Source organism: Aulonocara sp. 'chitande type north' Nkhata Bay, linkage group LG6, assembly GCF_057382095.1.
Source record: "Aulonocara sp. 'chitande type north' Nkhata Bay isolate Kocher_YH1m ecotype deep benthic linkage group LG6, A_spYH_male_GT1.1, whole genome shotgun sequence".
NCBI classification, from domain to species: Eukaryota; Metazoa; Chordata; class Actinopteri; order Cichliformes; family Cichlidae; genus Aulonocara; species Aulonocara sp. 'chitande type north' Nkhata Bay.
The window spans coordinates 14,777,388-14,801,149 of NC_141349.1; the positions used below are offsets into that span (position 1 = coordinate 14,777,388).

The 23,762-nt window shown below is 43.0% G+C and overlaps 1 protein-coding gene across 1 annotated transcript; it reads right to left on the minus strand.

Annotated features, from left to right (window-relative positions):
• Nucleotides 1-1,966: 1,966 nt before the first annotated feature.
• Nucleotides 1,967-20,806, minus strand: LOC147327481 (perforin-1-like). Its single transcript, XM_086295135.1, has 10 exons — nt 20,751-20,806; nt 18,338-18,612; nt 18,164-18,243; nt 17,924-17,969; nt 12,932-13,068; nt 12,709-12,847; nt 9,422-9,502; nt 8,828-9,324; nt 3,021-3,114; nt 1,967-2,710 (listed from the first exon to the last, which is right to left on the minus strand). The coding sequence occupies exons 2-10, from the start codon at nt 18,608-18,610 to the stop codon at nt 2,495-2,497; spliced, it is 1,563 nt and encodes a 520-aa protein (XP_086151261.1). The 5' UTR covers nt 18,611-18,612; nt 20,751-20,806; the 3' UTR covers nt 1,967-2,494.
• Between the last annotated feature and the right edge of the window lie 2,956 nt (nt 20,807-23,762).

Below are 23,762 nucleotides of genomic sequence, written 5' to 3' on the forward strand. Positions count from 1 at the left end.
AAGCAAACACAGCTAGATTAACTCTTCACACCTTCGTAAAAATGGTGTTTCCGTATCAAACAGCCATAATGACTATATGGGTTACTTGGTCTGCAGTGAACATGCTTCCTCTGCCCCCAGCATCTGGTCATCTAGCAATTCTGTAAAGTAACAATTTCAGTATTTTTACATCAATGGTATTGGTGTGTTTCTCATTGGCATATGGCAGTGCTACAAATCTTTGTGCGAAGTGACTGTACTCAACGATTCTCATTTCAAGATGTCCTTATGGTACTTGCTACAGTGTAGCGGCTCGAGTTAGGCTGGACCTGTTGGCCAGCTACCCTCAGGGTCATTCCACGGTTGATTACATGGTCCACTATTGTAGCTCTGATGTCATCAGCAATTCTATTTCTTACTCTTCCTACCCTTCCTCTCCCCCCTCCTCATCTTCCTCTCCCCCCTCCTTGTCTTCCTCTTGCTCCTCCTTGTCCTTGTCGTCCTCTTCATCCTACTTCTTCACCTCCACGTCCTCTTCCTCGGCCTCCTCTACCTCTCACTCTTTCTGCTCCCTCCATTGTACTCCGCACACACAGCTTACCTGTATTATAGTGCTTAGGCTGATTGCAAAGTGAACTAATTATCTAAAAAAGTTTTCACATGTGAAAGTGTGCCAGACAGTTGGCAAATTAGTGTTAATGATAGCCATACATGTGTATACTTTTGCTAGGAGTGTGTTGGAAATTTGGTAATTGAGTGTTGTGCAGTGAATTGTGCCTACAGTTTTGCAAAGTGTGTGTTACAAAATTGCAAACTGAGTGCAAAGCAGTTTTTGTGCTTTTAGTTTTGCAAACTCAGTGAGTGGTTTTGCTATAAGTCTGAATAGTTTTAGAGATTGTGCTACAGGAATCACAGTTAGGGTTTAAGCATTCAGAAAAAACTGTAAGTATACTTGTATAGATAGCACATATATACATCATACTATTTCATTTACAGAACTAAAATTAGTTTGTTGTATAAAGAGAATCTTTGAGCTTGATTCAATGGTTAGGCCTCATGAATACAGCTTCGTGGATGAAGCTGTATTCAATCTAGCAAATAGCAGAAGAAGAGGTTGCAACATGGGTTTTCAATTTTGAGTGGTAGTGTGTAAATGATGAAAACAGTGTGTTAGTTGTGTTTAACTTCTGTAGCCTGTGTGCACCGTTCTGGGTACAAGTGCACCACACTGCTAAATGTGTTTTGTGTTTGAGAATGTGTTTAGAGTTTTGGTAAATGGGAGATTCAGAGTTACAAATGGTGTCCTAACCAGATGAATAATGTTTAAGATTTTGGCAACTGTGAGATTGATTTGATGAATGAGTTTTCATAGTTGACAGTTTAGTTTTCACAATGGGATTTAGTGTTTTAGCAATTCAGAAAAACTGTAAAGTCAGTGAGGAAGGGATTCTTCTGCTCACTTGATGACCTCAGTAAACCTTTTGGATAAGTTTTTTTCTCTCACTTCCCAGATTCAGTGTTTTTCAGTACAGCATATTCATTTTTACAATCATGGTTTAAACCCTAAAAAGTAACCCTTTTCAACAGAGCTTTGGCTATTTATACGATTTGAAACTACAGTTGTCCCTTGCTATAACGCGGTTCACCTTTCGCGGCCTCGCTGTTTTGTGGATTTTATTTCAGGACACAGTGCACTGCGTCCTGATTGGCTGTAGACCAATGTCAATCAATCTCGTGCCGTGTCTCCTGTACAGTACAGAATGCTTCCAGCTTGTCAAATTTCCATAAATCTTTGATCGCTAGCAGTATGACTCTGAAGTGCTGTACTGTATGTTTGTAACAAACACAATGTCGACGAAACGTTTTGCACCGCCAAAGGCACCTGGGGGTGCCTTTTTATTTATTCTAGTCTTGGTGTCTACAAAAAAAAGAAAGAAAAAAGTTATTTACGGCCATTCAAACACCACCAAAGGTTTAATGAGCCAAATATCAATTAATCAGAACTCACATTTATTTCTTTATAATCAGCATTATTATAAATGATACATTAAGTCCCTAAATATGACCCATGCAAGCATTGCTAAACTTAATGTTTTATATACTTGTTACAAATCAAAGAACTGAAAAATATACATAAAATATTTGCATGTTATGAAGGCTTTTGCAAGAATGACACACAAGAATGCATTTGTAATCATACTTATGAAGAGGCCTGACCATTTTTACACATAATTCAGAAAATAATCACAAGTGTCTTTAATGAATACACAAAGTGATTTGAATGTGGACCCACCACCAAAATCAAATGAGGATTAAACAAGATGACTGTCTGCCTCAGACTATATGACACATCAAATTAGCTGTAACTCTAAGTGCATGGTATGTGTTAATTTTGTGCCCAATTATTATTCTTTATATATTGCACATAAAGAATGTTATCACCCAACCTGACATGATACTTGATTAAAGATAAGCTACCAGCATTTCCATAGTGTGTGCCAGCCAGAATGCGTTTTCATTGTGAAGATGGTTGGTATTGGTTACAGGTGGATCCAGTCAGGTGTCTGTCACATGTCAGAGTATACTGGACCTCAACAGTGCCGCCTTTTTGAAGTGAGCATCTGATTGTGTTTGTACCTTGAGTCAGGTACTTCATACACGATCCCAGGTGGTCATCAAAGAACACATCCTCGTCCCAGACTTCAATCATCAGAGGCAAGCTTGTTTCCACCTTTTTAAAAAAAAGTCAGACAAAGTTAAACCAAAGTGAAATAAAATTATGTATGTTGTGCCCATTTAAAGTAATGTTTCATTTTATTACAATAATAATTTAAAAGAAAAAAAAACTCCAGAAGGAAAAAATAGCATTTCACCAGTGCTTCATTATTATTTGTCTTTAATATAAAGATATAACAGTGTGATTCTTTTCTTTATCTGAGAAGATAATTATGCAAAATCTTGAAAAAAAAGAGCTTTTTAAAATGTCCTTGGTTTTACTTGTTGTAGTGGATAAAAGTGAGATAGAAGTGCTTTGTACTGACATTTTCCAGAATGTAATTGGTGGTCCAGGAGGGGGAGTTAGATTCGATCACACTGGTCTGGAATTTTTGCGATTGAAACTGGATCTTAACATATCTGTGAAATGGCAAAATGTGGAAAAAGAACATTACTGTATTAGGAGGGATATTATACCCCTTATGTCAAACAGAGTGATTTGTGGCCCCAATAAATGATTTGTGACCCTAGGAAGTAATAAAGGAAGTAATAAAACATATGGTAGCCATAAAATTATTATATTCATAAAATTTATGATATTCATAAATTTGTGATATTCATCAAAATATGCTAGTTCATAGCTCATTAATTTTTTCCCCAAAAATAAATGATTTGATTTTTTTTTATATCAAATAGCATTCTTCATTTTTAAGCCATTAAATTTTTTTTTTTACTCTTTATGCTTAAAAACTGCCATCTGGTGGTGGGTCAGTGCGTGTGTGCGCACGCGCGCCCCGTGCGTGTGTGTCTGTGCGCGCTTGTGCGCGTGCCTGTGTCTGGGCCCGTGCTCGTCTGTGTGTGTGTGTTAAACCAGAGTAAAAGTGCTTAGTTAAACTTGTGTTTTTGTAACGTTCAGTATGGCGGGAGATACAGGCTGCATCCCTCATTGGAAAACTTTATTTCAATTTATTTGCATTTGTTTAATCTGAACAAGGAAAATGAGAATCCAAGTCCGATTCACAAATGCTGGAGACCCCCCCAAAAAAACCACCCCAAGCATAAGCGCACCGCGGCTCCCAGCAAAAACCTCCTGAAAAACCCTCCGTCTTTCTCCAAAAACGCACAACAACAGCAAACCCCCCCCCCTAGAATAACTCGATAAAACTCTCGCTATCCCCCCCAAGCATAAGCTCACCGCGGCTCCCACCCAACCCTTAGGCAAACAAGCAGGAAACCTCCAGAAAAAACCCTCCGTATTTTTATCGAAAACACGCGCAAAAAACCCCCCCAGGAATAACTTGTTAGGGGGAACCCTCTATTCCCAAAACTTATATTCGATAACAGGGTAAAAACTCCTGAAAAAATCCTTAGTCTTTTTTCTTCAAACCAGCCCTCTTACTAGCTCCATCTCAAATTCAGCGCACAGCCTAAGTTCTACCTCGCACTGAGCCGCAGCCAGCGCACAATTTTTTCCCTTGTTACTCTCGCTATATCTGCTCCTTATTAATGATTTCGGGCTCTCCGTTCGAAATTTGCGCTGGAGACCAACTCCGCCTTCGAGACGTGCCTAACTTCGCCCCGCTGCCAATGACATAAACAAAAGAGCGGCTCCCCTTGCACCCCGGTTAGCCAATCGCATACAGGTCCGATTTTTATGATCTCTCGCTGAGAGAAAAATATCCGTCTGTCAAATCGGGAGAGATCTGTTCTTAGCGCTAGGTCGTCCCGCTTCTGCCGGCCACAGCTCCATCCCCACCGGCGCTTCTTCTCTCCCGCGACCCTCGGGGAAAAATATTCGTCTGTCCGCCAAGATTTGCTCTCCGCGGTCGGTCCTCACGCTCCTGGCTCCCGGAGCACCATCCCCACCAACGCTTCTTCTCCCCCATCAGGCAGACGAAATTCACGGCGCCTGCTTTTGCGAGCTAAACACGGTCAGTCTCTCTATGTTCTCACTTTTTTTCTAATTTTATAAAAACTATCCTTTTGTATTTAACATAACTCGCTGGTTTTTTTTTTTTGGGGGGGGGGGGGGGGGGGTTATCCTCAAATTGTTAGGTCTACTTAAACATCTCAGGAGCAACAGAACAAGCAGCAGGACCAGAAGGATAAGGAGCACAAGGACAAAGCGCAGACGACACCAGCTCGCTTCTATCGCTCTTCGATCAGTATGTCTCATTGCTGAATTAATTCGCTCATCATATAAAAAGCTGTTTTTTTTTCTTTACTTTTTCAACAACTGTGCTTTTAGATATTCTTGTCACTCAATAAAAATGGATAACCAGGAACATGATATTACAGACCCATTTCTTGCTTCTAGCGTTAGCTAGGTTAAATCAAAATACTGTTCATTCACAGAATACACCTCCACAAAGCGGTGAGCAACCTGATGTGATCAATAATAATAATAATGACCCTTTAGAAATGCTTAATTTAGCTCTAGCCCGATTAGCGCCTAGTGAAAGTGTCTCGCAAAATAGCTCTCAATGTTTGAGTGTTGAGCATGGTGAGATCCAAACAGAGTCAGACGTGGCTCATTCTCAACTGAGTCTGACACAAAACATTTCCTCATCCGATCCGTTTATAGCGCTTAATCAGGCTTTAGCAGCCTTGGCAGAAATCTTTATCTATCTATCTTTATCGCTCATAATGCCAAGAGTTTTGATGCTTACATTATTCTCAGGGCTATGGTTAAGCAAAGCTTAAAACCAAAGTTAATCAGTCAAGGCTCGAAATTGATCAGCTTTACAGACACAGACTTAAACCAGCGCTATATGGACTCGTGCTGTTTCCTTCCGATGCCGTTGTCAGGTATCCCAAAAGGAATGGGGTTTTCAGACAGCATTAAAGGCTTTCCCCCCATTGTTTCAGTTCGAAACAAACATCACTTATCCTCCCCCTCCGCCTATAGTCTCGAGCGTATGACAACACAGGGCAGGAAAGAATTTTACAAATGGTATGATTCAGTCAGCTCCGGCACCTTCAATTTCATGAAAGAGGCCCTTTTATACTGTGAAAACGATGTTGAAATTCTAGCTCGGGGTTGCACATTGTTCAGAAACGGATTTATTGAAGAGACAGGAGTAGATCCTTTCAGCCGCAACACCCTTGCTAGCGCGTGCGTAAAACCTATTTAACAAACTTCATGCCAATGAATTCTTTAGCAATACCGTGCCCTCTAAATTACCATAATCAGGTCAAATCATTTTCCTCATCCTCAATTCAATGGCTCCAATATCTCTCTTACACACAAGGTGTTTTTATCAGACATGCACTCAATCAAGGGGAAAAACAGCTCACTAGTTATTATGTGGATGGGTATGGTCAGATTAACGGTAAAACATACCTGTGGGAATTTTTGGGTTGCTACTTCCATGGGTGTGTTACGTGTTTTTCAAATCAGGCCGATGTTAACCCTCTGTTAGGGGCCTCTTTTTCAGACAGTAACATGGCCGCTCAAGACAGGCTCGCTAGATTGAGAGCTGAACATAATGTGTGTCCTGTTATAATCTGGCAGCATGAGTGGACCAAGTTAAAACGTACTGATGAGAGTGTAATCAACTTCCTCAGACGTTATGATCCACCAGAGCCTTTGAATCCTCGCCATGCCCTCTTCGGAGGCCGTACAAGCCCAGCACAGTTGCGTTGCAGTGTAGCGCCTGGTGAGAAAATTAGTTATGTGGATGTCACCTCGTTGTATCCGTTTGTAAATAGCACCTGTCGTTACCCCTTAGGCCATCCTCAAGTAATTTTTCGAAATTTTCAGCACCCTAAAAACTACTTTGGGTTTATCAAAGCGGTTGTATACCCACCCAGAGGACTCTATAAAACAAAGTCAGGCAAGCTTCTCTTTACTCTCTGTCGCACTTGTGCTGAAATGAACAACCAAGAGGGGAAAGACCTTTTTCGTGAAATCTGTATTGGAAAACTGTGTACGTTTCGAACAAGTTTGTTGACAATGTTGTTTGGGTTTATACATCCTTTCAGCCTCTGTATTCTGAGCTTCAAGAGAAAAATAAAATCATTAAATTCATTGAAGGTCTCCCTGATTCTTTTGACGATGAGAGCTTGTTTCCCTCACACCAGAGTCATCTCATTGTACTGGATGATGTTATTTTTCAAGAAGCAAATCATCCAAAAGTGGTCCGGATTTTCACAAAGTACAGACACCATAAAAATATGAGTGTGATGATGTTGAGCCAAAATGTGTTTCTACAAGGTAAACACAGCAGGACGATCAGTCTGAACAGTGTTATTTAAAAACCTCACGATAAATTACAAGTTAATACACTAGCTAGACAAATATGTCCAGGACGTCTGCATTTCATCTTGGAGAGTTTTGAAGAAGCCACGAGAGAACCACACGGATATTTATTGATAGGTTTAACCCCCACCTCTCCAGAGCAACTCAGACTGAGATCCGGGATACTACCGTCAGAACAGCTGTGTGGAAATATTCCAATCACACAATGCCAACATAAGAAGTTGAAATGACATAAGAGAAAATCAGACAAATGGCCAACAGACGTGACGGTGTCAGGAAGAAAAAGAAGGTAATGACTCAAAAAGGCAGCTTCCTCTTACCACTACTCACAACAGTCTTACCCATCGTAGCTGATTTAGCTATGTATCTGATCTCGCCTGAGCAGATCAAATGCTTACATGAAACGCATGCAAATGCTTCTCGACCAAGCATCAGAGACAAAGCCGAGGATGAACTGGACAGTCAAATGAGACGTGTATTGGAGACTCAGGGTCTAAACCCCGATGAGAAAATAAAAAAAGTATAACATGCTTTTACAAAAGTATCTCATACTAGAGAGACAAAAAGTAGATGAAAGCAAGCAAATAACACTAAGGCTCCCCGCTGCGCGTGAAGAGGGACAGAGTGAGAGATCACATGATGAGCGCGACTACCAGCAGGAAGAAAGCGAGGAGGGGGAGCAGGTGGCAAGTGTGAATAAGGTTTTACATGCCGTTTTAACCCACATAAACCCTCGCTCAAAGAGAAACACTGAATATCTAATGCGTAGAATATTAGCATCAAAAGGTCACAGCGGATGGACTGAGGACGGAGAATTGATGCATAGAGAAAAGCCTATACCAGGAAGTCACGTGCTCGACTTGATGAAGTTTTTAGCAAGCTCTTGGACAAGTGTGAAGCCAACAGGCTGGCGTTCACTTGCACGAACTCTGGCGGACCTAAAGCTACCCCTGTCCACTATTGGAAACTTGTCAGCCAGAAGGGAAATAGCAGCGCTAAAAGATTCAAGAGAAACAGGAGAATACCACAGATCATCCGAGGAAGATGTTATTGTTAAGCCAAAAAAAGAAGAAAAGCAAGACAATTGCCTTATCACCCACATGGTTAAATTTCTGATGTAATCAAAAACCAAAAATAAAACATTATTATTATGTTTTTAAGTGAATTATCTCTCATGTTTTTTATTTAACAAAAAGCACATGTTACGACTGTTGTCGTAATTATCATATGTAAATTTGAGTGTGCAGGTGCTCCTCCGTGATTGGTGCATCCAGGGTGGCTGGATTGCACCGACTGGCTAAGGACCGGGAGGCAGCGATAAGAAGACACCGCCAGGGACTGCCAGGTCATTCATCCTCGGCCCAACCCAACCGGCAGACCGTTCACTGTGTCACTATGTTGGTTAATGTAAGAGCGTGTAGGGGTGGACCGCCTTTTTGTTTGATCAGTTTTCTCCTGTTTTTGAGAAAGTCCACACACACACTGACCCACCACCAGATGGCGTTTTTTAAGCATAAAAAGTAAAAACTTTTTATGCTTAAAAATAAAGGATGCTATTTGATATAAAAAACTTTTTTTAAATAATGAAATCATTTATTTTTGGGGAAAAATTAATGAACTATGAACTAGCATATTTTGATGAATATCACAAATTTATGAATATCATAATTTTCATGAATATAATAATTTTATGGGTACCATATGTTTTATTACTTCCTTTATTACTTCCTAGGGTCACAAATCATTTATTGGGGCCACAAATCACTCTGTTTGACATAAGGGGTATAATATCCCTCCTTGTGTTAATGTCTATGATTCATCTGTTATGTTTACAGTGGCTTTCCTTTGAAGCTTATCTTGTTCACTACTCACCCGTCAGTCTTGCCCCAAAAATCTCCTTCCAGACCAGAGGCTTGGATCATTGTTATCCTTAGTGTTCCTTTCTGAATCTCTTTAGGACAACAGTTGGAATCCAGGTTGGGACCACTGCTGCTACAGTACGACTGTGTGTTTGATCGACTGATGCTGTTGTCTTTTAAGTACTGCTCTATTGCAGCCTTTAGTCCTTTATTCCGTGCTGACGTTTGCACCAGTTCATACAGTGGTCTTAGAGAGTAGCAAACCACATCAGGTTGATCTATGAGGGTTTTTAGCCAATTCTGGTAGCCCAGTGAGTCATTTCTGGTGAGTGAAAACTCCCCAGTCCAGCCTCTGCCTCCTACCACTTCTGAATAATGACCGTGAAGACCAGAGGCGTACATAACAGAGACACCTTGGTTGTTTAGGACTGAGGCGCATAAGTTAAAAGAAGGACCCAGATTAACATTCCCCAGGCCTACCTTGACACCCAATGACAAGCAGTCGTGTACCTGTGTGAAAGGAGGTAACACTGGATATTGCTTTTGTTGGTACAAAGTGTATGTACATATGTTCACTGCTTTAACCAGATATATGTGCTACACATACCTGGGATGAAGTAAGATGATTCAGACTGGACAAGCAGGTACGTGTAGACGTGACTCGCCTGAACTGCCCTCCAAGATCAACCTGAAAAAACATTTATTAAACATTTTTAAAAAAGGGTTTAGTCCATGGGGCCCGGCCGGGCACAGCCCGAAGAGGAGACATGGGCCCATCCTCCCGCAGGCCCACCACCCGCAGGAGGCGCCATAGGGGTCGGGTGCATTGTGTGCCGGGTGGCGGCCAGGAGCGGAGGCCCTGGCGGACTGACCCCCGGCTGCCAAGACTGGCAATAGGGACATGGAATGTCACCTCTCTGGTGGGGAAGGAGCCTGAGTTAGTGCGTGAGGTTGAGAGGTACCGGCTAGATATAGTCGGGCTCACCTCTACGCATGGCTTGGGCTCTGGAACCAGTCTCCTGGAGAGGGGCTGGACTCTGTCTCAGTCTGGAGTTGCCCCTGGTGAGAGGCGGCGGGCTGGGGTGGGTATTCTAATATCCCCTCGGCTTGCTGCCGATATGTTGGGGTTTTTCCCGGTGGACGAGAGGGTTTGTTCCCTGCGCCTTAGGGTCAGGGAACGGGTCCTGACTGTCATCTGCGCTTATGCGCCGAGTGGCAGTTCAGAGTACCCAGCCTTCTTAGAGTCCCTGGGGGGGGGGTGCTGGAGGGTGCTCCGCCTGGAGACTCTGTTGTCCTGCTGGGAGACTTCAATGCTCACGTGGGTAACGACAGCGAGACCTGGAGGGGCGTGATTGGGAGGAACGGCCTCCCTGATCTGAACCCGAGCGGTGCTTTGTTATTGGACTTCTGTGCTAATCACAGTTTGGCCATAACTAACACCCTGTTCGAACATAAGAGTGTCCATAAGTGCACGTGGCACCAGGACGCTCTAGGCCGTAGGTCGATGATCGATTTTGTAATCGTATCAGCAGACCTCCGACCATATGTTCTGGACACTTGGGTAAAGAGAGGGGCTGAGCTGTCAACTGATCACCACCTGGTGGTGAGTTGGATCAGGTGGCGGGGGAGGACGCTGGACAGACCTGGTGCACCTAAACGCGTAGTGAGGGTGTGCTGGGAACGTCTAGCAGAGGCCCCAGTCCGCGAGATCTTCAACGCACACCTCCGGCAGAGCTTCAACAGCATTCCGAGGGAGACTGGGGACATTGAGTCCGAATGGACCATGTTCAGCGTCTCCATTGCCGAAGCTGCTGCATTGAGCTGCGGCCACAAGGTGGTTGGTGCCTGCCGTGGTGGTAATCCCCGAACCAAATGGTGGACACCAGAGGTGAAGGGAGCCACCAGGCTGAAGAAGGAGTCCTATCGGGCTTGGTTAGCCTGTGGGACTCCGGAGGCAGCCGACAGGTATCGACAGGCCAAGCGGAATGCGGCTCGGGCAGTGGCTGAAGCAAAAACTCGGGTGTGGGAGGAGTTCGGAGAGGCCATGGAAAAAGACTTTCGGACTGCCTCGAAGAGATTCTGGCAAACCGTCAGGCGTCTCAGGAGGGGAAAGCGGTGCTCTACCTGCACTGTGTATAGTGCTGGCGGAGCGCTGCTGACGTCGACTGAGAAAATTGTCAGGCGGTGGAAGGAATACTTCGAGGACCTCCTTAATCCCATTGACACGTCTTCCGAGGAGGAAGCAGAGTCTGGGGATGAGGGGAATGACCCGCCAATTTCCGGGGGCGAGGTCACTGAGGCAGTTAAACAACTCCTTGGTGGCAGAGCCCCTGGTGTTGATGAGGTCCGCCCCGAGTTCCTGAAGGCTCTGGACGTTGTAGGGCTGTCCTGGTTGACACGCCTCTGCAATGTTGCGTGGAGATCAGGGGCAGTACCTGTGGACTGGCAGACTGGGGTGGTGATCCCCATCTTTAAGAAAGGGGACCGGAGGGTGTGTTCCAACTACAGGGTGATCACACTCCTCAGCCTCCCTGGGAAAGTCTATGCCAGGGTGCTGGAAAGGAGAGTTCGTCCGCTAGTCGAACCTCGGATACAGGAGGAACAATGCGGTTTTCGTCCTGGTCGCGGAACACTGGACCAGCTCTTTATCCTCTCCAGGATACTTGAGGGTCCATGGGAGTTTGCCCAACCAGTCTACATGTGTTTTGTGGACTTGGAGAAGGCATTCGACCGTGTCCCTCGGGGTGTCCTGTGGGAGGTGTTGCGGGAGTATGGGGTGTCTGGCCCATTGCTACGGGCCATTTGATCCCTATACAACCGTTGCAAGAGCTTGGTTCGCATTGCCGGCAATAAGTCAGACTCGTTCCCGGTGGGTGATGGGCTCCGCCAGGGCTGCCCTTTGTCTCCGGTTCTGTTCATAATTTTTATGGACAGGATTTCTAGGCACAGCCAAGTGGCGGAGGGCTTTCGCTTTGGTGGCCTCAGAATCTCATCTCTGATTTTTGCAGATGATGTGGTTCTGTTGGCTTCATCGGGTGAGGGCCTCCAGCTCGCACTGGAAGGGTTCGCAGCCGAGTGTGAAGCAGCGGGAATGAGGATCAGCACCTCCAAATCTGAGGCCATGGTTCTCAGCCGGAAAAGGGTGGAGTGCCCACTCCGGGTCGGGGATGAGTTCCTGCCCCAAGTGGAGGAGTTCAAGTATCTCGGGGTCTTGTTCGCGAGTGATGGGAGAAGGGAGCCGGAGATCGACAGACGGATTGGGGCTGCAGCTGCAGTAATGCAGACGCTGCACCGGTCCATCGTGGTGAAGAGGGAGCTGAGTGTAAAAGCGAAGCTCTCAATTTACCGGTCGATCTACGTCCCTACCCTCACCTATGGCCACGAGCTGTGGGTAGTGACCGAAAGAACGAGATCGCAGATACAAGCAGCAGAAATGAGCTTCCTCCGAAGGGTGGCTGGCCTCTCCCTTAGAGATAGGGTGAGAAGTTCGGCAATCCGGGAGGGGCTCAGAGTAGAGCAGCTGCTGCTCCACATCGAAAGGAGCCAGCTGAGGTGGTTCGGGCATCTGACAAGGATGCCCCCTGGGCGCCTCCTGGGTGAGGTGTTCCAGGCATGTCCCACCGGGAGGAGGCCCCGGGGCAGACCCAGGATACGCTGGAGAGATTATATCTCTCGGCTGGCCTGGGAACGCCTTGGTATTCCCCCGGATAAGCTGGAGGAGGTGGCTGGGGAGAGGGAGGTCTGGGCCTCTTTGCTTAGGCTGCTGCCCTCGCGACCCGGCCCCGGATAAAGCGGATGAAGATGGATGGATGGATGGATGGATGGATGGATGGGTTTAATGACTTCTGAATGGTATAAAAAAAATTAAAGGGATGTGTATATTAATTTTATCACCTGGCGAATATAATGTGTGCCGTATGTGTCTATGAAGTGTCTGTACTGGGCTTTGGTTGCATTGCTGTAGGTAGCTGGGAGTCTGGCCACATCTTTACTGAACTCAGCACTGAGAGGAGGGCTGTTGGACACACGGTAACTAAACACACAAAAAAAATACAGATTAATAGACATCAAACTTAAATTTAAAAAATTAGATGTTGTAGTAGTCTTTAAACTCTACCTATAATGTTTACAGGTGATTATATGTGTGCTGAAGGTGTAGCGATCCTCTCTCTTCTTGGTTACAGCAAAGTTGTATGCTGTAGATCTTGTTCCTCCAAACTCCAGGTTGCCAAGCTTCTCAATATCCAGTCCAACCTAAGAGAAATGAAGGCATGAGCTACGTGATTTATATTTTGATTGAAGTGTGATTGTTAGTGAGTGAATTATAGGACCACATTGAATTAAGATGACAACTCACCTGTTGTTCAACTTTTATTTGCAATAGGCCTTAAAAGTACCTTTAATTGAAAGCAGCTAAAAAGCTTGTTACCATAGAGAGTATAAAAGATGCATGTAGCTATTGTGATGTCATATGTTGGTTTATGAAGTCTCATTTTGAAGTGTGCTGATTGTAAACCAGACACTCAGTGACTGACTTGTAATTAACAAGTTGTTGAGCAATGGGTGTGTAGTCCTTTATTGTCATTGTAGAATGTACAATGAAATTGTGTGTGCTCCACACCAACTGTGCACAAATAAAATATAAATACAGTTTTTCTCAAATGTTAAAACACAAAAGCCAATCCTGTAACCCAAATGACCAGTAGTCTAAACACATTTACTAAATGTAGCCACCATATTCCAGTACCATAAACACATGTCACATGAAGACACAATTCACAAAACACAACCCTCTGTACTCATAAATCTAAACACATTTGTCCTTGCTAAAACACATGTTGCAAAACAACTCTGCTCATATTCACAAATGAAAGCCCATGTGATGCAAAATGCTTGCCACAGTCACCAATCTTTGAACACAGGGAACACCCCTGGCGTCAGTCACTACACATAACGACTCAAAATTGAAGACACCTGTTGCTAATGATGTGACCCCACCTATAAAAGCATAGTTTGGTGAAGATGCCAAACAATCACAATGGATGAAGGCATTCGAGCGTGCGGAAGGAGAAGAGCTGCAGGCCAAAGAGGAAGAGGGGTTGAGATCAGAGGAGGAAGAGGTGAAGGCCTAAGAAGAAGAGGAGTTCGGAGTAGAGGAGGAAGAGAAGGAGGCCAACAAGAGAGAGGAGAAGGTCCAGGTGGGAGAAGAAGACAACCTCGCACCATCATAACAGATGATATGCGAGCAACAGTAATTGATCATGTCATTGTCCATGGCATGACAATGGCTGAAGCGGGACGAAGAGTACATCCAAACCTGAGTAGGTTCACTGTGGCCACCATTATCAAGGCATTTAGACAACACAACAGGTATAGTACGCTATTGCTTTCTTTGTCACACTACAGTTTTACAGGCCTGTGAAAGTGGTCTGTTACTTTACATGTACAGTAGTTTTACATATAAATCAGTCAATTGACAACACATGTTTCTTTCTTTAGAGCTGAAAGAATGCCACATAGAGGTGGGAGGGTTGCCATATTCACAGCGGCACAAGAAACCCTCATTGCAGATATGGTCCGTGAGAACAACTGCATTAGACTCCGAGAGATCAGAGACAAAGTCATTGCAGATAATGTAAACTTTGAGAACATTGATGCTGTCCACAATAGACCGAGTTCTCCGGCGCCAACAGATGAGGATGAAACAGGTCTACAGGGTTCCCTTTGAGCGCAACTCTGCGCGACACATAGAACAACGTTACGAGTATGTGCAAGTACGTATACATCCATGTCCACAGTACAGTTAGTGGACATACTGTGTTGCTTAGTGGCCTACATTACTTCTGGACAATACTGTGCTACCTGATTGACCGTTCTAAACACCTGTATGCTTTTCCATGTTCACAGAGGATAATGCAGTTGGACGCGATGGCCAGACCCCATGAGTACCTCTTCCTGGATGAGGCTGGCTTCAACCTCCAGAAACGAAGGCGAAGAGGCCGTAACATCATTGGCCAAAGAGCCATCACTGAGGTTCCTGGCCAACGGGGGGGGGTAATATTACTCTTTGTGCAGCTATGGGTACGGAGGGGCTTGTCCACCGGCATGCTGTCCTTGGGTCTTACAACAAACAACGTCTCCTCACCTTCCTAGATGAGCTAAAAGACATCCTCCTGGACCGTCAACAACACCATCCTAGGCTAGCACATCACATGTATGTGATCATTTGGGACAACGTCCGCTTCCACAAAACACACCAAATCAGAGAGTGGTTCACCACCAACAGTGACCACTTTTTAAACGTCTGTCTGCCACCCTACTCCCCTTTCCTGAACCCTATAGAGGAGTTCTTCTCATCATGGAGATGGAAGGTGTATGACAGACAGCCATACACAAGAGAGAACCTCGTACGGGCAATGGAGCTGGCCTGTGCTGACATCCCAGTGGAGGCCTTCCAGGGATGGATTCGCCATTCCAGGGCGTTTTTCCCAATTTGCGAGTTGATAATTTAACACTTGGTGTTAAGAGTTTATATATTAACTCTCAAAGAGTATTTTAGTTTAACTACGTAAGAGTTATCTTCTAATTCATTCTAAAAAGCGGGAATTTTACTGTTCTGAACTTCTAGAAATTTCTTTTGGAAATAAACATTTACTAAAAAGATGCAGTGGTTTTTGAAAAACATTTATTCTGAATTGTGCACCACAATTTCAAAACATTTTCTGAAAGATGTAACAGTATACATGTTCTCACTTTCATTAGAATTTTGTTTATCAAAAGGTCTGACATGGTAAATGCAAATAACAGCATTCTCATCACTTATTTCTTCGATACAATATGTATGTCCTTCATTCATCCCTTTGTGGAACTTCAACGCACTTCTGCTCTCCCCCATATTCCATCTTCACAAGCATATCCTGTGCGGAGATTGAATAAAAATTAGTTGACACTAATTAATGGCACAAATAATCCAGTAAACAATTGCAGCACAGTAAAAAGAAAAAAAGAAAAGGAATCCTTTTTGAGCCATTACTTGTGTAAAGTATTTTCCCAAAAGACAAGGACGCAGGCAACAGGTAATACTGAACTAAATGTAAAACCTCAACCTTTTTCATTTTTACCTAAACCGTGTGCACAAAACTCTGGAGGGATCTATGCTAACGTAGAACCCAGTCAGGACGCCTGCTACTGCTGTTTGCTCGTGTTTGGGTTTTTTTTTGTTTTTTTGTTTTTTATGGGCGATCGTTTTCAGGCTTCAAGTAGCACCATTATACCAACATTTCACATTCTACACATTGTTTTAGGTGTATTTGACCAAAAGTTTGACTGAAAATTCACATGCAAGCTTTTTTTCAAGGCTGTGGTATTTGCCTGCAAACAATACCTTTCAGCTAGCTAAAGCAGAATGTTATGCTATCACCGAGCAACATGACTAATGCCTTTCACACAGCTTTGTCTCAACTCCAAAGAGCCACAGAAGTAAAAGCTCATAATAATAATTGAAACAATCTTTGAAAAAATGACTTACCAAGCATGGCAAACAACTCAAATATGTAGTGCAAAATGTTCTGAAACGGCTTCACTTCAGCTTCGATTGGAGCCGTGCTGGGGGCGGAGTCTGTGAATTTACTCTATTGGTGTCATAGCCCCTCTAGGAGTTCAGAGTTAAGAGGTCAAGAGTTAATGTTTCCATTGTAACACCTCCAGATTTGACAGAGAAACACTCATTTTTAACACTCGATTTTAACTACTATCATTTTACACCTCAGAGTTACATTAAAAGAATGTGACTCTGCTTAGAGTAAAATTAACTCTACTTTTGCAAGAAGACTATTAACACCAACACATTTAACACTTTTGAATTTGCTGTGTGACATGTGTTTTAGCATTTGAGAAACACTGTAATAAGACAGCAGGAATAAATAACAAACAAGAGAAATATATACAGTCAAGAGGAATATTTACAAAAAGAAGAGAAAGGCTCACATTGGAGAACAAGTTGCAAAGTTCTTGGAAGTAGTGCCAGCTTAGACCAGCTTATTGTCCATGTCCAAACAATGCATGGTCATGTTGTTGTTGGCATGATGACATTGTTTATATCATTTGAATTATTTCTTTATCTTCTCAAGGTCCATGTCATCGTTGTAAATTGTTTAAGCTTTACATTATTTATGCTATGCTATTTTATGTAGTTAAACTTATTGTGCTTTTATTTTGAAAGTCAAGCTTGCTTACAAGTCGCGCTGTTTCCTTTTTGGGAGAAAAAAGGAGAAAACCACCTGTAAGCGCGGAGCAAGAATGAGGCCGTTCTTTAGTGAAAGTCACACTAAGTGGAATGGGCTTTAAATACACACTTATAAGGAAACTTCAGAAGAATGGTGACTAATTCCCTTTTTGCAGCATGCAGCCAACGAGGTATTTATTGATATATCTCGTTTTGTTGTACAGTGTTATTTTAGGTGCTGTGTCTTACATTGAGTTTTTATTTTGTTAATGGTGTGTAGTTTTCACGGTGACTTTGGAGAGAAGTCTTCAAATAAACCAGTGACGGAAAACCCCTTGCGTCTGCCTTGCTTCGAGGGAATTATAGTCATAGCATTTAAATTATTGATTGTTATAAAAAAAAAAAAAAAACTAGGAGAAGTACTAGTCTCACTCTAAGGACTCTTGAGAAACACCTGACAAGGAAATGGGATTTTTGGGAAAACGAAATGTTTCTTTTTTAAGATCCTTCTACAAGTTAGAACACCTTCTCGTTACTTTTATAGGTTATACATAGACACTGTTCTCACAACCTTCTGTTACTGTGTATTACTGTGCGTGGTGTGTGTGTATGTTATTGCAGGCAATTCTTTCTTACCTAGAGCTACATATTAAAGCAAAAGTGGGATGATTTTCCTCAATAAACAGAGGGGTTCCACACTGTATGATGTTTATATGCCTTGTTACTGTATTTCTCTTCTCTTTTTTTCTTTAAATAATGTCCTTACAATGCTCAGTCATAGGACTTTTTAAAACATGGAGCTAGGAATGATTACAGGACTAGATCAACAGTTTGCAGTAATAGTAACATTATATACATGTTTCACTCAACATGAATGTTTCCTACCTTCCAGTCGATGCTGCTCTGGTCGGTGTATGTGCTGACCAGTGAACTGTAGAGAAATTATTTTGCTTAATTCCCCAAAATATTCCAGTAGGAAAAAATGATTTGCAATTATTAAATGATTGTTTGATCAAATTAATTAATGTATGCCATGTGGGTGGGATGACATCTATGAATATGTAAAGTAATGTATGAAACCTGTCAGGGCACAATGAGTGATTATGTTTCTAAGTCCTAGAATACCTGATGGAGGTGTGTTCACTGTCCTCGAGACGAAAACTGCAGCGGTTGAATGTACGCCAGTCCAAAGTAGAGACTGGTAGCTGGAAATATAATTAATAACAGGTTTAGCATGTTAATGGTATGCCAAAGTAATTTTTGACATGTTTTTTATTAATTACTATAATATTTAGTTACTTTCTGCAGTTGGCCGCCTTTATGAGGGTTGGTGCAGAGTGTACAGGTTTTTCTTGGAGTGAGGTAGGTCTTCACATCAATCACATAAGCTCCTTTTCGCTTAAGTGTAACAACATCAAAGCCCTCCCCTGCCAGGTCATAACCAGGCACAAAGGGAGCAGACATACACTGGCTCTGAGTCCCAGTCTGACAAGAAAGAGCAGGGGAGAGGCACAACAGAAAGAGGAGGAGGAGGCTCAGGTAGAGAGTGGTGGGAGTTGAAAAGGAGAGCATGGCTGGGAGAAGGGAGAACAGTTGCTTTATTTTAAGCTGTAATATAATGTATCAAAAAGAAAATGCAAGAAATACTATTTTTGTTTTATTTGGGGTTTTTTTAATCATTCATCTCTCTTAAGTAGATATGACCCGGCTAAGATAAGATAAGATAAGATAGAACTTTATTAATCCCTCGGGTGGGTTCCTCTGGGAAATTCGGTTTCCAAAAGCACAGCACCGACAGAAGTTACAGTTACAGAATGTTATACACACACACACACACACACACACACACACACACACACACACACACACACACACACATATATAAATACAGAGACAAATATAAATAAAATATATGAAGGGGATAAATAGAATAAATAGGAATAAAAATAAAAATACAAGTGAATTGCACATTTCAAGTATTGAGGTCTATTTGCACCATTGACTATTTACAAAAGTATTGCACAAAGGTATTGCACAGTGAGGTGAAGAGGCTATTCACATTGTCATAATATATAGGATGGCTTCTAGTGATTATTTTAAATATTAATTAATATGCCGCTGGTTTTTTGTTTGTTTGTTTTTTAACAATCACTAACAACTGACAGACCACAGTACGTCAGGCTGAAGGACATCATGTCTGACACTGTGGTCAGCAGCACAGGAGCACCACCGGGAACTGTGCTGTCCCCTCTTCTCTTCACCCTGTACACCTCTGACTTCTGCTACAACTCTGAATTATGCCATATTCAGAAGTTTGCAGATGACACAGCCATCATGGGGTGTATCTGGGATAATCAGGAAGAGGAGTACAGAAGTCTGGTGAGGAACTTCGTCACATGGAGTCACACAAACCACCTGCAACTCAACACCTCAAAGACCAAGGAACTGGTTGTGGACTTAGGGAGGTCCAGAGAAGGTCCACTGCCGGTTCAGATAGAGGGGGAGGAGGTGGAGGTGGTCAACAAGTACAAGTACCTCGGGCTGTGGGTGGACAACAAACTGCACTGGTCATGCAACACAGAGCACCTGTATAAAAAAGCCCAAAGCTGACTGTACTTCCTCAGGAGGCTGAGGTCTTTTAACATCTGCAGGAAGCTCCTGAGGATGTTTTACCAGTCAGTGGTTGCTGGAGTACTTTTCTATGCTGTGGTGTGCTGGGGGAGCAGCACAGCAAAGAAGGACTCATGCAGGCTGGAGAAACTGATCAGGAAGGCTAGCTCTGTGGTCGGCATGAAGCTGGACACTCTGGTGACAGTGGCAGAGAAAAGGACACTAAAAAAACTGCTGGACATTATGGACAATGCTGGGCATCCTCTGCACACGGCCATAAACAACCAGAGGAGTCTGTTCAGTGACAGGTTGCTTTTCCCAAAGACAAGAACGAACAGACTTAAAATCTCCTTTGTCCCACACGCCATCAGACTGTTTAACTCCTCTCTGGAGGGGAGAGGGAGGGGAAACAGGGGGACAAAGGAGGGGGGAACAAGTGCCTCTTCGCTTCACTGTGCAATACGTTTTGTTAATAGTCAACGGTGCAATAGACTTCAATACTTGAAATGTGCAATTCCCTTGTATTCTTATTTCTATTTATTCTATTTATCCCTTTTATATATTTTATTTATATATGTCTCTGTATTGATATATGTGTATGTATATAATATTCTGCTCACGTTCTGTAACTTCTGTCGGTGCTGTGCAATTGGAAACCGAATTTCACAGAGGAACCCACCCGAGGGATTAATAAAGTTTTATCTTATCTTATCTTATCTTATATATACTCAGAATACTGCATTCCATGTTGAAAGGGTCCATCATTCCATTGAAAGGCTTGTTTCATTAGATCAACAGCTCAAAAAGCTACATTTGTGATATTTATTTATATTTATATTTATTTACCTGTGCTAACAAATCAAAATGATGTTTGGCATTGGTTGCGTAGTACCAACATTTAATGTGTTTCTGCTAGTTATGTTAGCATACTTCACACACAATCAGTAATTTAGATAAATTTATTAAATTAATTTGTTCAGCCTGAGGTGGCAAAAAATCAGCAGGATCATTCATAAGTTTACTGTAAATAATATAAGATTCATTCTTTGATTTGATTTAAAATATGTGTTAAATATTTTTTAAATAAAAAACATCAGATTACCTGTTTAAACCTCAGCAGTGAATGTGTCAAGAGATGGAGATGGTGAGGGTATCATCTGAGGATGTCCTGTGACTGTTCAGGCAACAGCACTTTTATTCTTTGTCCCAGGTCATGTGACCTTCCCGCGACAGTTTTTGTTTTGTTTTTTAACACATAAAGCATGGATGCTGAGAAACAGCATGCCATGAACACAAACATATTTGTGATTTTGGAGCTCTGAAAAATAATGCTTTATTACTTAAAAACAAGAAAATTAGCATTTTGATCACACATTATAAATACATGATAACATGATATGAGTTTTGATTCCCAATACTATATTTTTGTTAAAAAATATTTTTGTGATCTTTATGTGAAAATCAGAAGGTGCACAAGACATGGTGACAGTAAAAAAGAAAGAACTGTATTGTCACGGAGCTGGAAAGACTCTCTCATATAAGAAAAAGAAAATGACATTTCACATTCACCCGAGGCAATACATCAGCTAAATTCTTGGCATTCAAATGACTTACAGGAAATGAAACAATCCAACAGGTTAAACACTATTACTCTTGTCTGTGAAGGTTCTCAGTCATCCAGGTCATCGTAGTCTAAGGAGCTTGGAAAGAAAAGTGTCTGGACTTCTTTAAGTTTCTTGAATATGTTTCACCTCTCATCTGAGAAGCTTCTTCCGTTCTAGGGTCAAATGGTCCCAGATTTAAGCCCTGTGTGAGTGTCCCCCCCCCCCATGAGGGACAATGGACCCCCTAATGATCCTCTACCTAATCGCCTGAGCCAAGGTGTGAAAACAGGTGTTGGTCACAATCAGCCAAGGTTTCGGGTGAGCTCATTGTGAAACCTGGTACCACCCTATCATGTGATTTCCTGAGGTCAGATGGCCCAGGATGTGAGTGGGCGTTAAGGCGTCTGGGAAGGGATCTCAAAACTGGATTATAGATGGCAGACAGTTGGTGTCGTAAGCCACCGCCTCTGTTCAAAGATGGTCGCTCACAGTCGACATAAATGGCTTCTTTTACCCCTCTTTCAAACCATCTGTCTTCTTTGTCCAAAATGTGTACATTGGCATTCTCGAAAGAGTGACCTTTGTACTTTAGATGCAGATGGACAGCCGAGTCTTGTCCTGTGGAGGTGGCTCTTCTATGTTGTGCCATGCGTTTATGAAGTGGCTGTTTGGTCTCTCCAATGTAGATGTCTGGGCATTCCTCGCTACACTGTACAGTATACACTACATTATTAAGTTTGTGTTTAGGAGTTTTGTCTTTGGGATGAACCAGTTTCTGTCTGAGCCTGTTGCTGGGTCTGAAGTAAACTGGGATGTCGTGCTTGGAGAAAACCCTCCTGAGTTTTTCTGATACACCAGCTACATAGGGGATGACAATGTTGTTGCATTTGTTTTTCTTATCCTCCCTAGCTGGTGTCTGATCTTTATTTCTGTGCCTCTTTGCTGACTTGCTGAAAGCCCAATTAGGATGTTTTAAGTGCTTCCTTTACATGTGTGTGTTCCTTCTTTTCCCTTCAGCTTAGAGGAAACATTTTCTGCCCGGTTTTGTAGGGTCCTGATTACTCCAATTTTGTGTTCCAGAAGGTGGTGGGAGTCAAAGAGGAGGTACTGGTCCATGTGTGTGAGCTGCCGGTAAACTTCATTGTTGAGGTTTCCACTCTCTTCAATGCACACAAAACAGTCCAGGAAAGGCAACCAGTTGTCCTTTGTGTCTTCCCTGGTGAACTTGATGTTTTTATCCACAGTGTTAATGTGAGCAGTGAAGGATTTGACTTCTTCTGTTTTGATTTTGACCCAGGCGTTGTCTACATATCTGTACCAGTCGTTAGGTACTTTCCCTTTAAAAGAGCCAAGAGCCTTTCTTTCCACTTCCTCCATGTAAAGGTTGGCTACAATAGGTGACACCGGGGAGCCCATGGCACAGCCACTTTGCTATCAAAAACATTCACTCCTCAGAGAAGAACACACACCTGAGGACAGACAGGAAAAATGGGTGAAGAACTTTTCAGACCGGAATTTCACTAAACCTGAAGTAGACATACAAATACTTTGTTACTGTTTTTAAATTAGATGTTAGTGTTGTCAAAGTTAACATGTGATTAGGTAGAGGATCATTAGGGGGTCCATTGTCCCTCGTTGGGGGAATACTCCCACAGGGCTTAAATCTGGGACTCTTCTCCATTTGACCCTAGAACTGAAGAAACTTCTTGGATGAGAGGTGAAACGTCTTCAAGCAACTTAAAGAAGTATAGACGCTTTTCTTTCCAAGCTCCTTAGACCACCATTACGCTTGTTGACCTTCTGGCATCTCTCTCGCTCTCTCTTTTTTTTCCACATTATCATAGCTACAAAATTGAGAGGTAATTAATTTTATTGCATTCACCTTATCATGGTGAAGGGGTTTGAGTGTCCCAGGGATCCCAGGGGCTATGTATTTTGGGGCTTTTTATCCCCTAATATGGTCTCCCATGGTAAATTGGCCCTGGATGTAGGACCAGACAGAGAGATTCAAAAACCCCTGTGTGTGCAAGAACTAGGGAACAGCTACCCCTGCCAGGGTAATCCAGGGTTACTGGGGCCCCACCCTGGAGCCCACAAAGGGTGCCTGAGGGCAAGCATCTGGTGGCCAGGCCTTAGTCCATTGGGTCTGGCCGGGCACAGCCTGAAAAGGGGGCATGGGCCCATACTCCTCTAGGCCCACCATACACAGGGGAAACTGTAGGGGCCGGGTGCAATGTGTTTTGGGCGGTGGCCAGGGGTGGAGACCCTGGCATACCAATCCCCGGCTACCAAGACTAGCGAATTGGAATGTCACCTATCTGGTGGGGAAGGAGCCTGACTTGGTGTGTGAGGTTGAGAGGTATGGGCTAGATCTCTAATTCAATTCAATTCAATTCAATTCAATTTTATTTATATAGCACCAAATCACAACAATAGTCGCCTCAAGGTGCTTTATATTGTACAGTAGATCCTACAATAATAGATACAGAGGAAAAACCCAACAATCATAT

Coding starts and splice junctions, on each gene's coding strand:
- LOC147327481 (XM_086295135.1), bottom strand. CDS start 18,610: ATGCTCTCCTTTTCAACTCCCACCACTCTCTACCTGAGCCTCCTCCTC. Junction 17,970..18,163: donor AGTGAACACACCTCCATCAG/GTATTCTAGGAC, acceptor ATTTCTCTACAG/TTCACTGGTCAGCACATACA. Junction 13,069..17,923: donor AGAGCAGCATCGACTGGAAG/GTAGGAAACATT, acceptor CATTTCTCTTAG/GTTGGACTGGATATTGAGAA.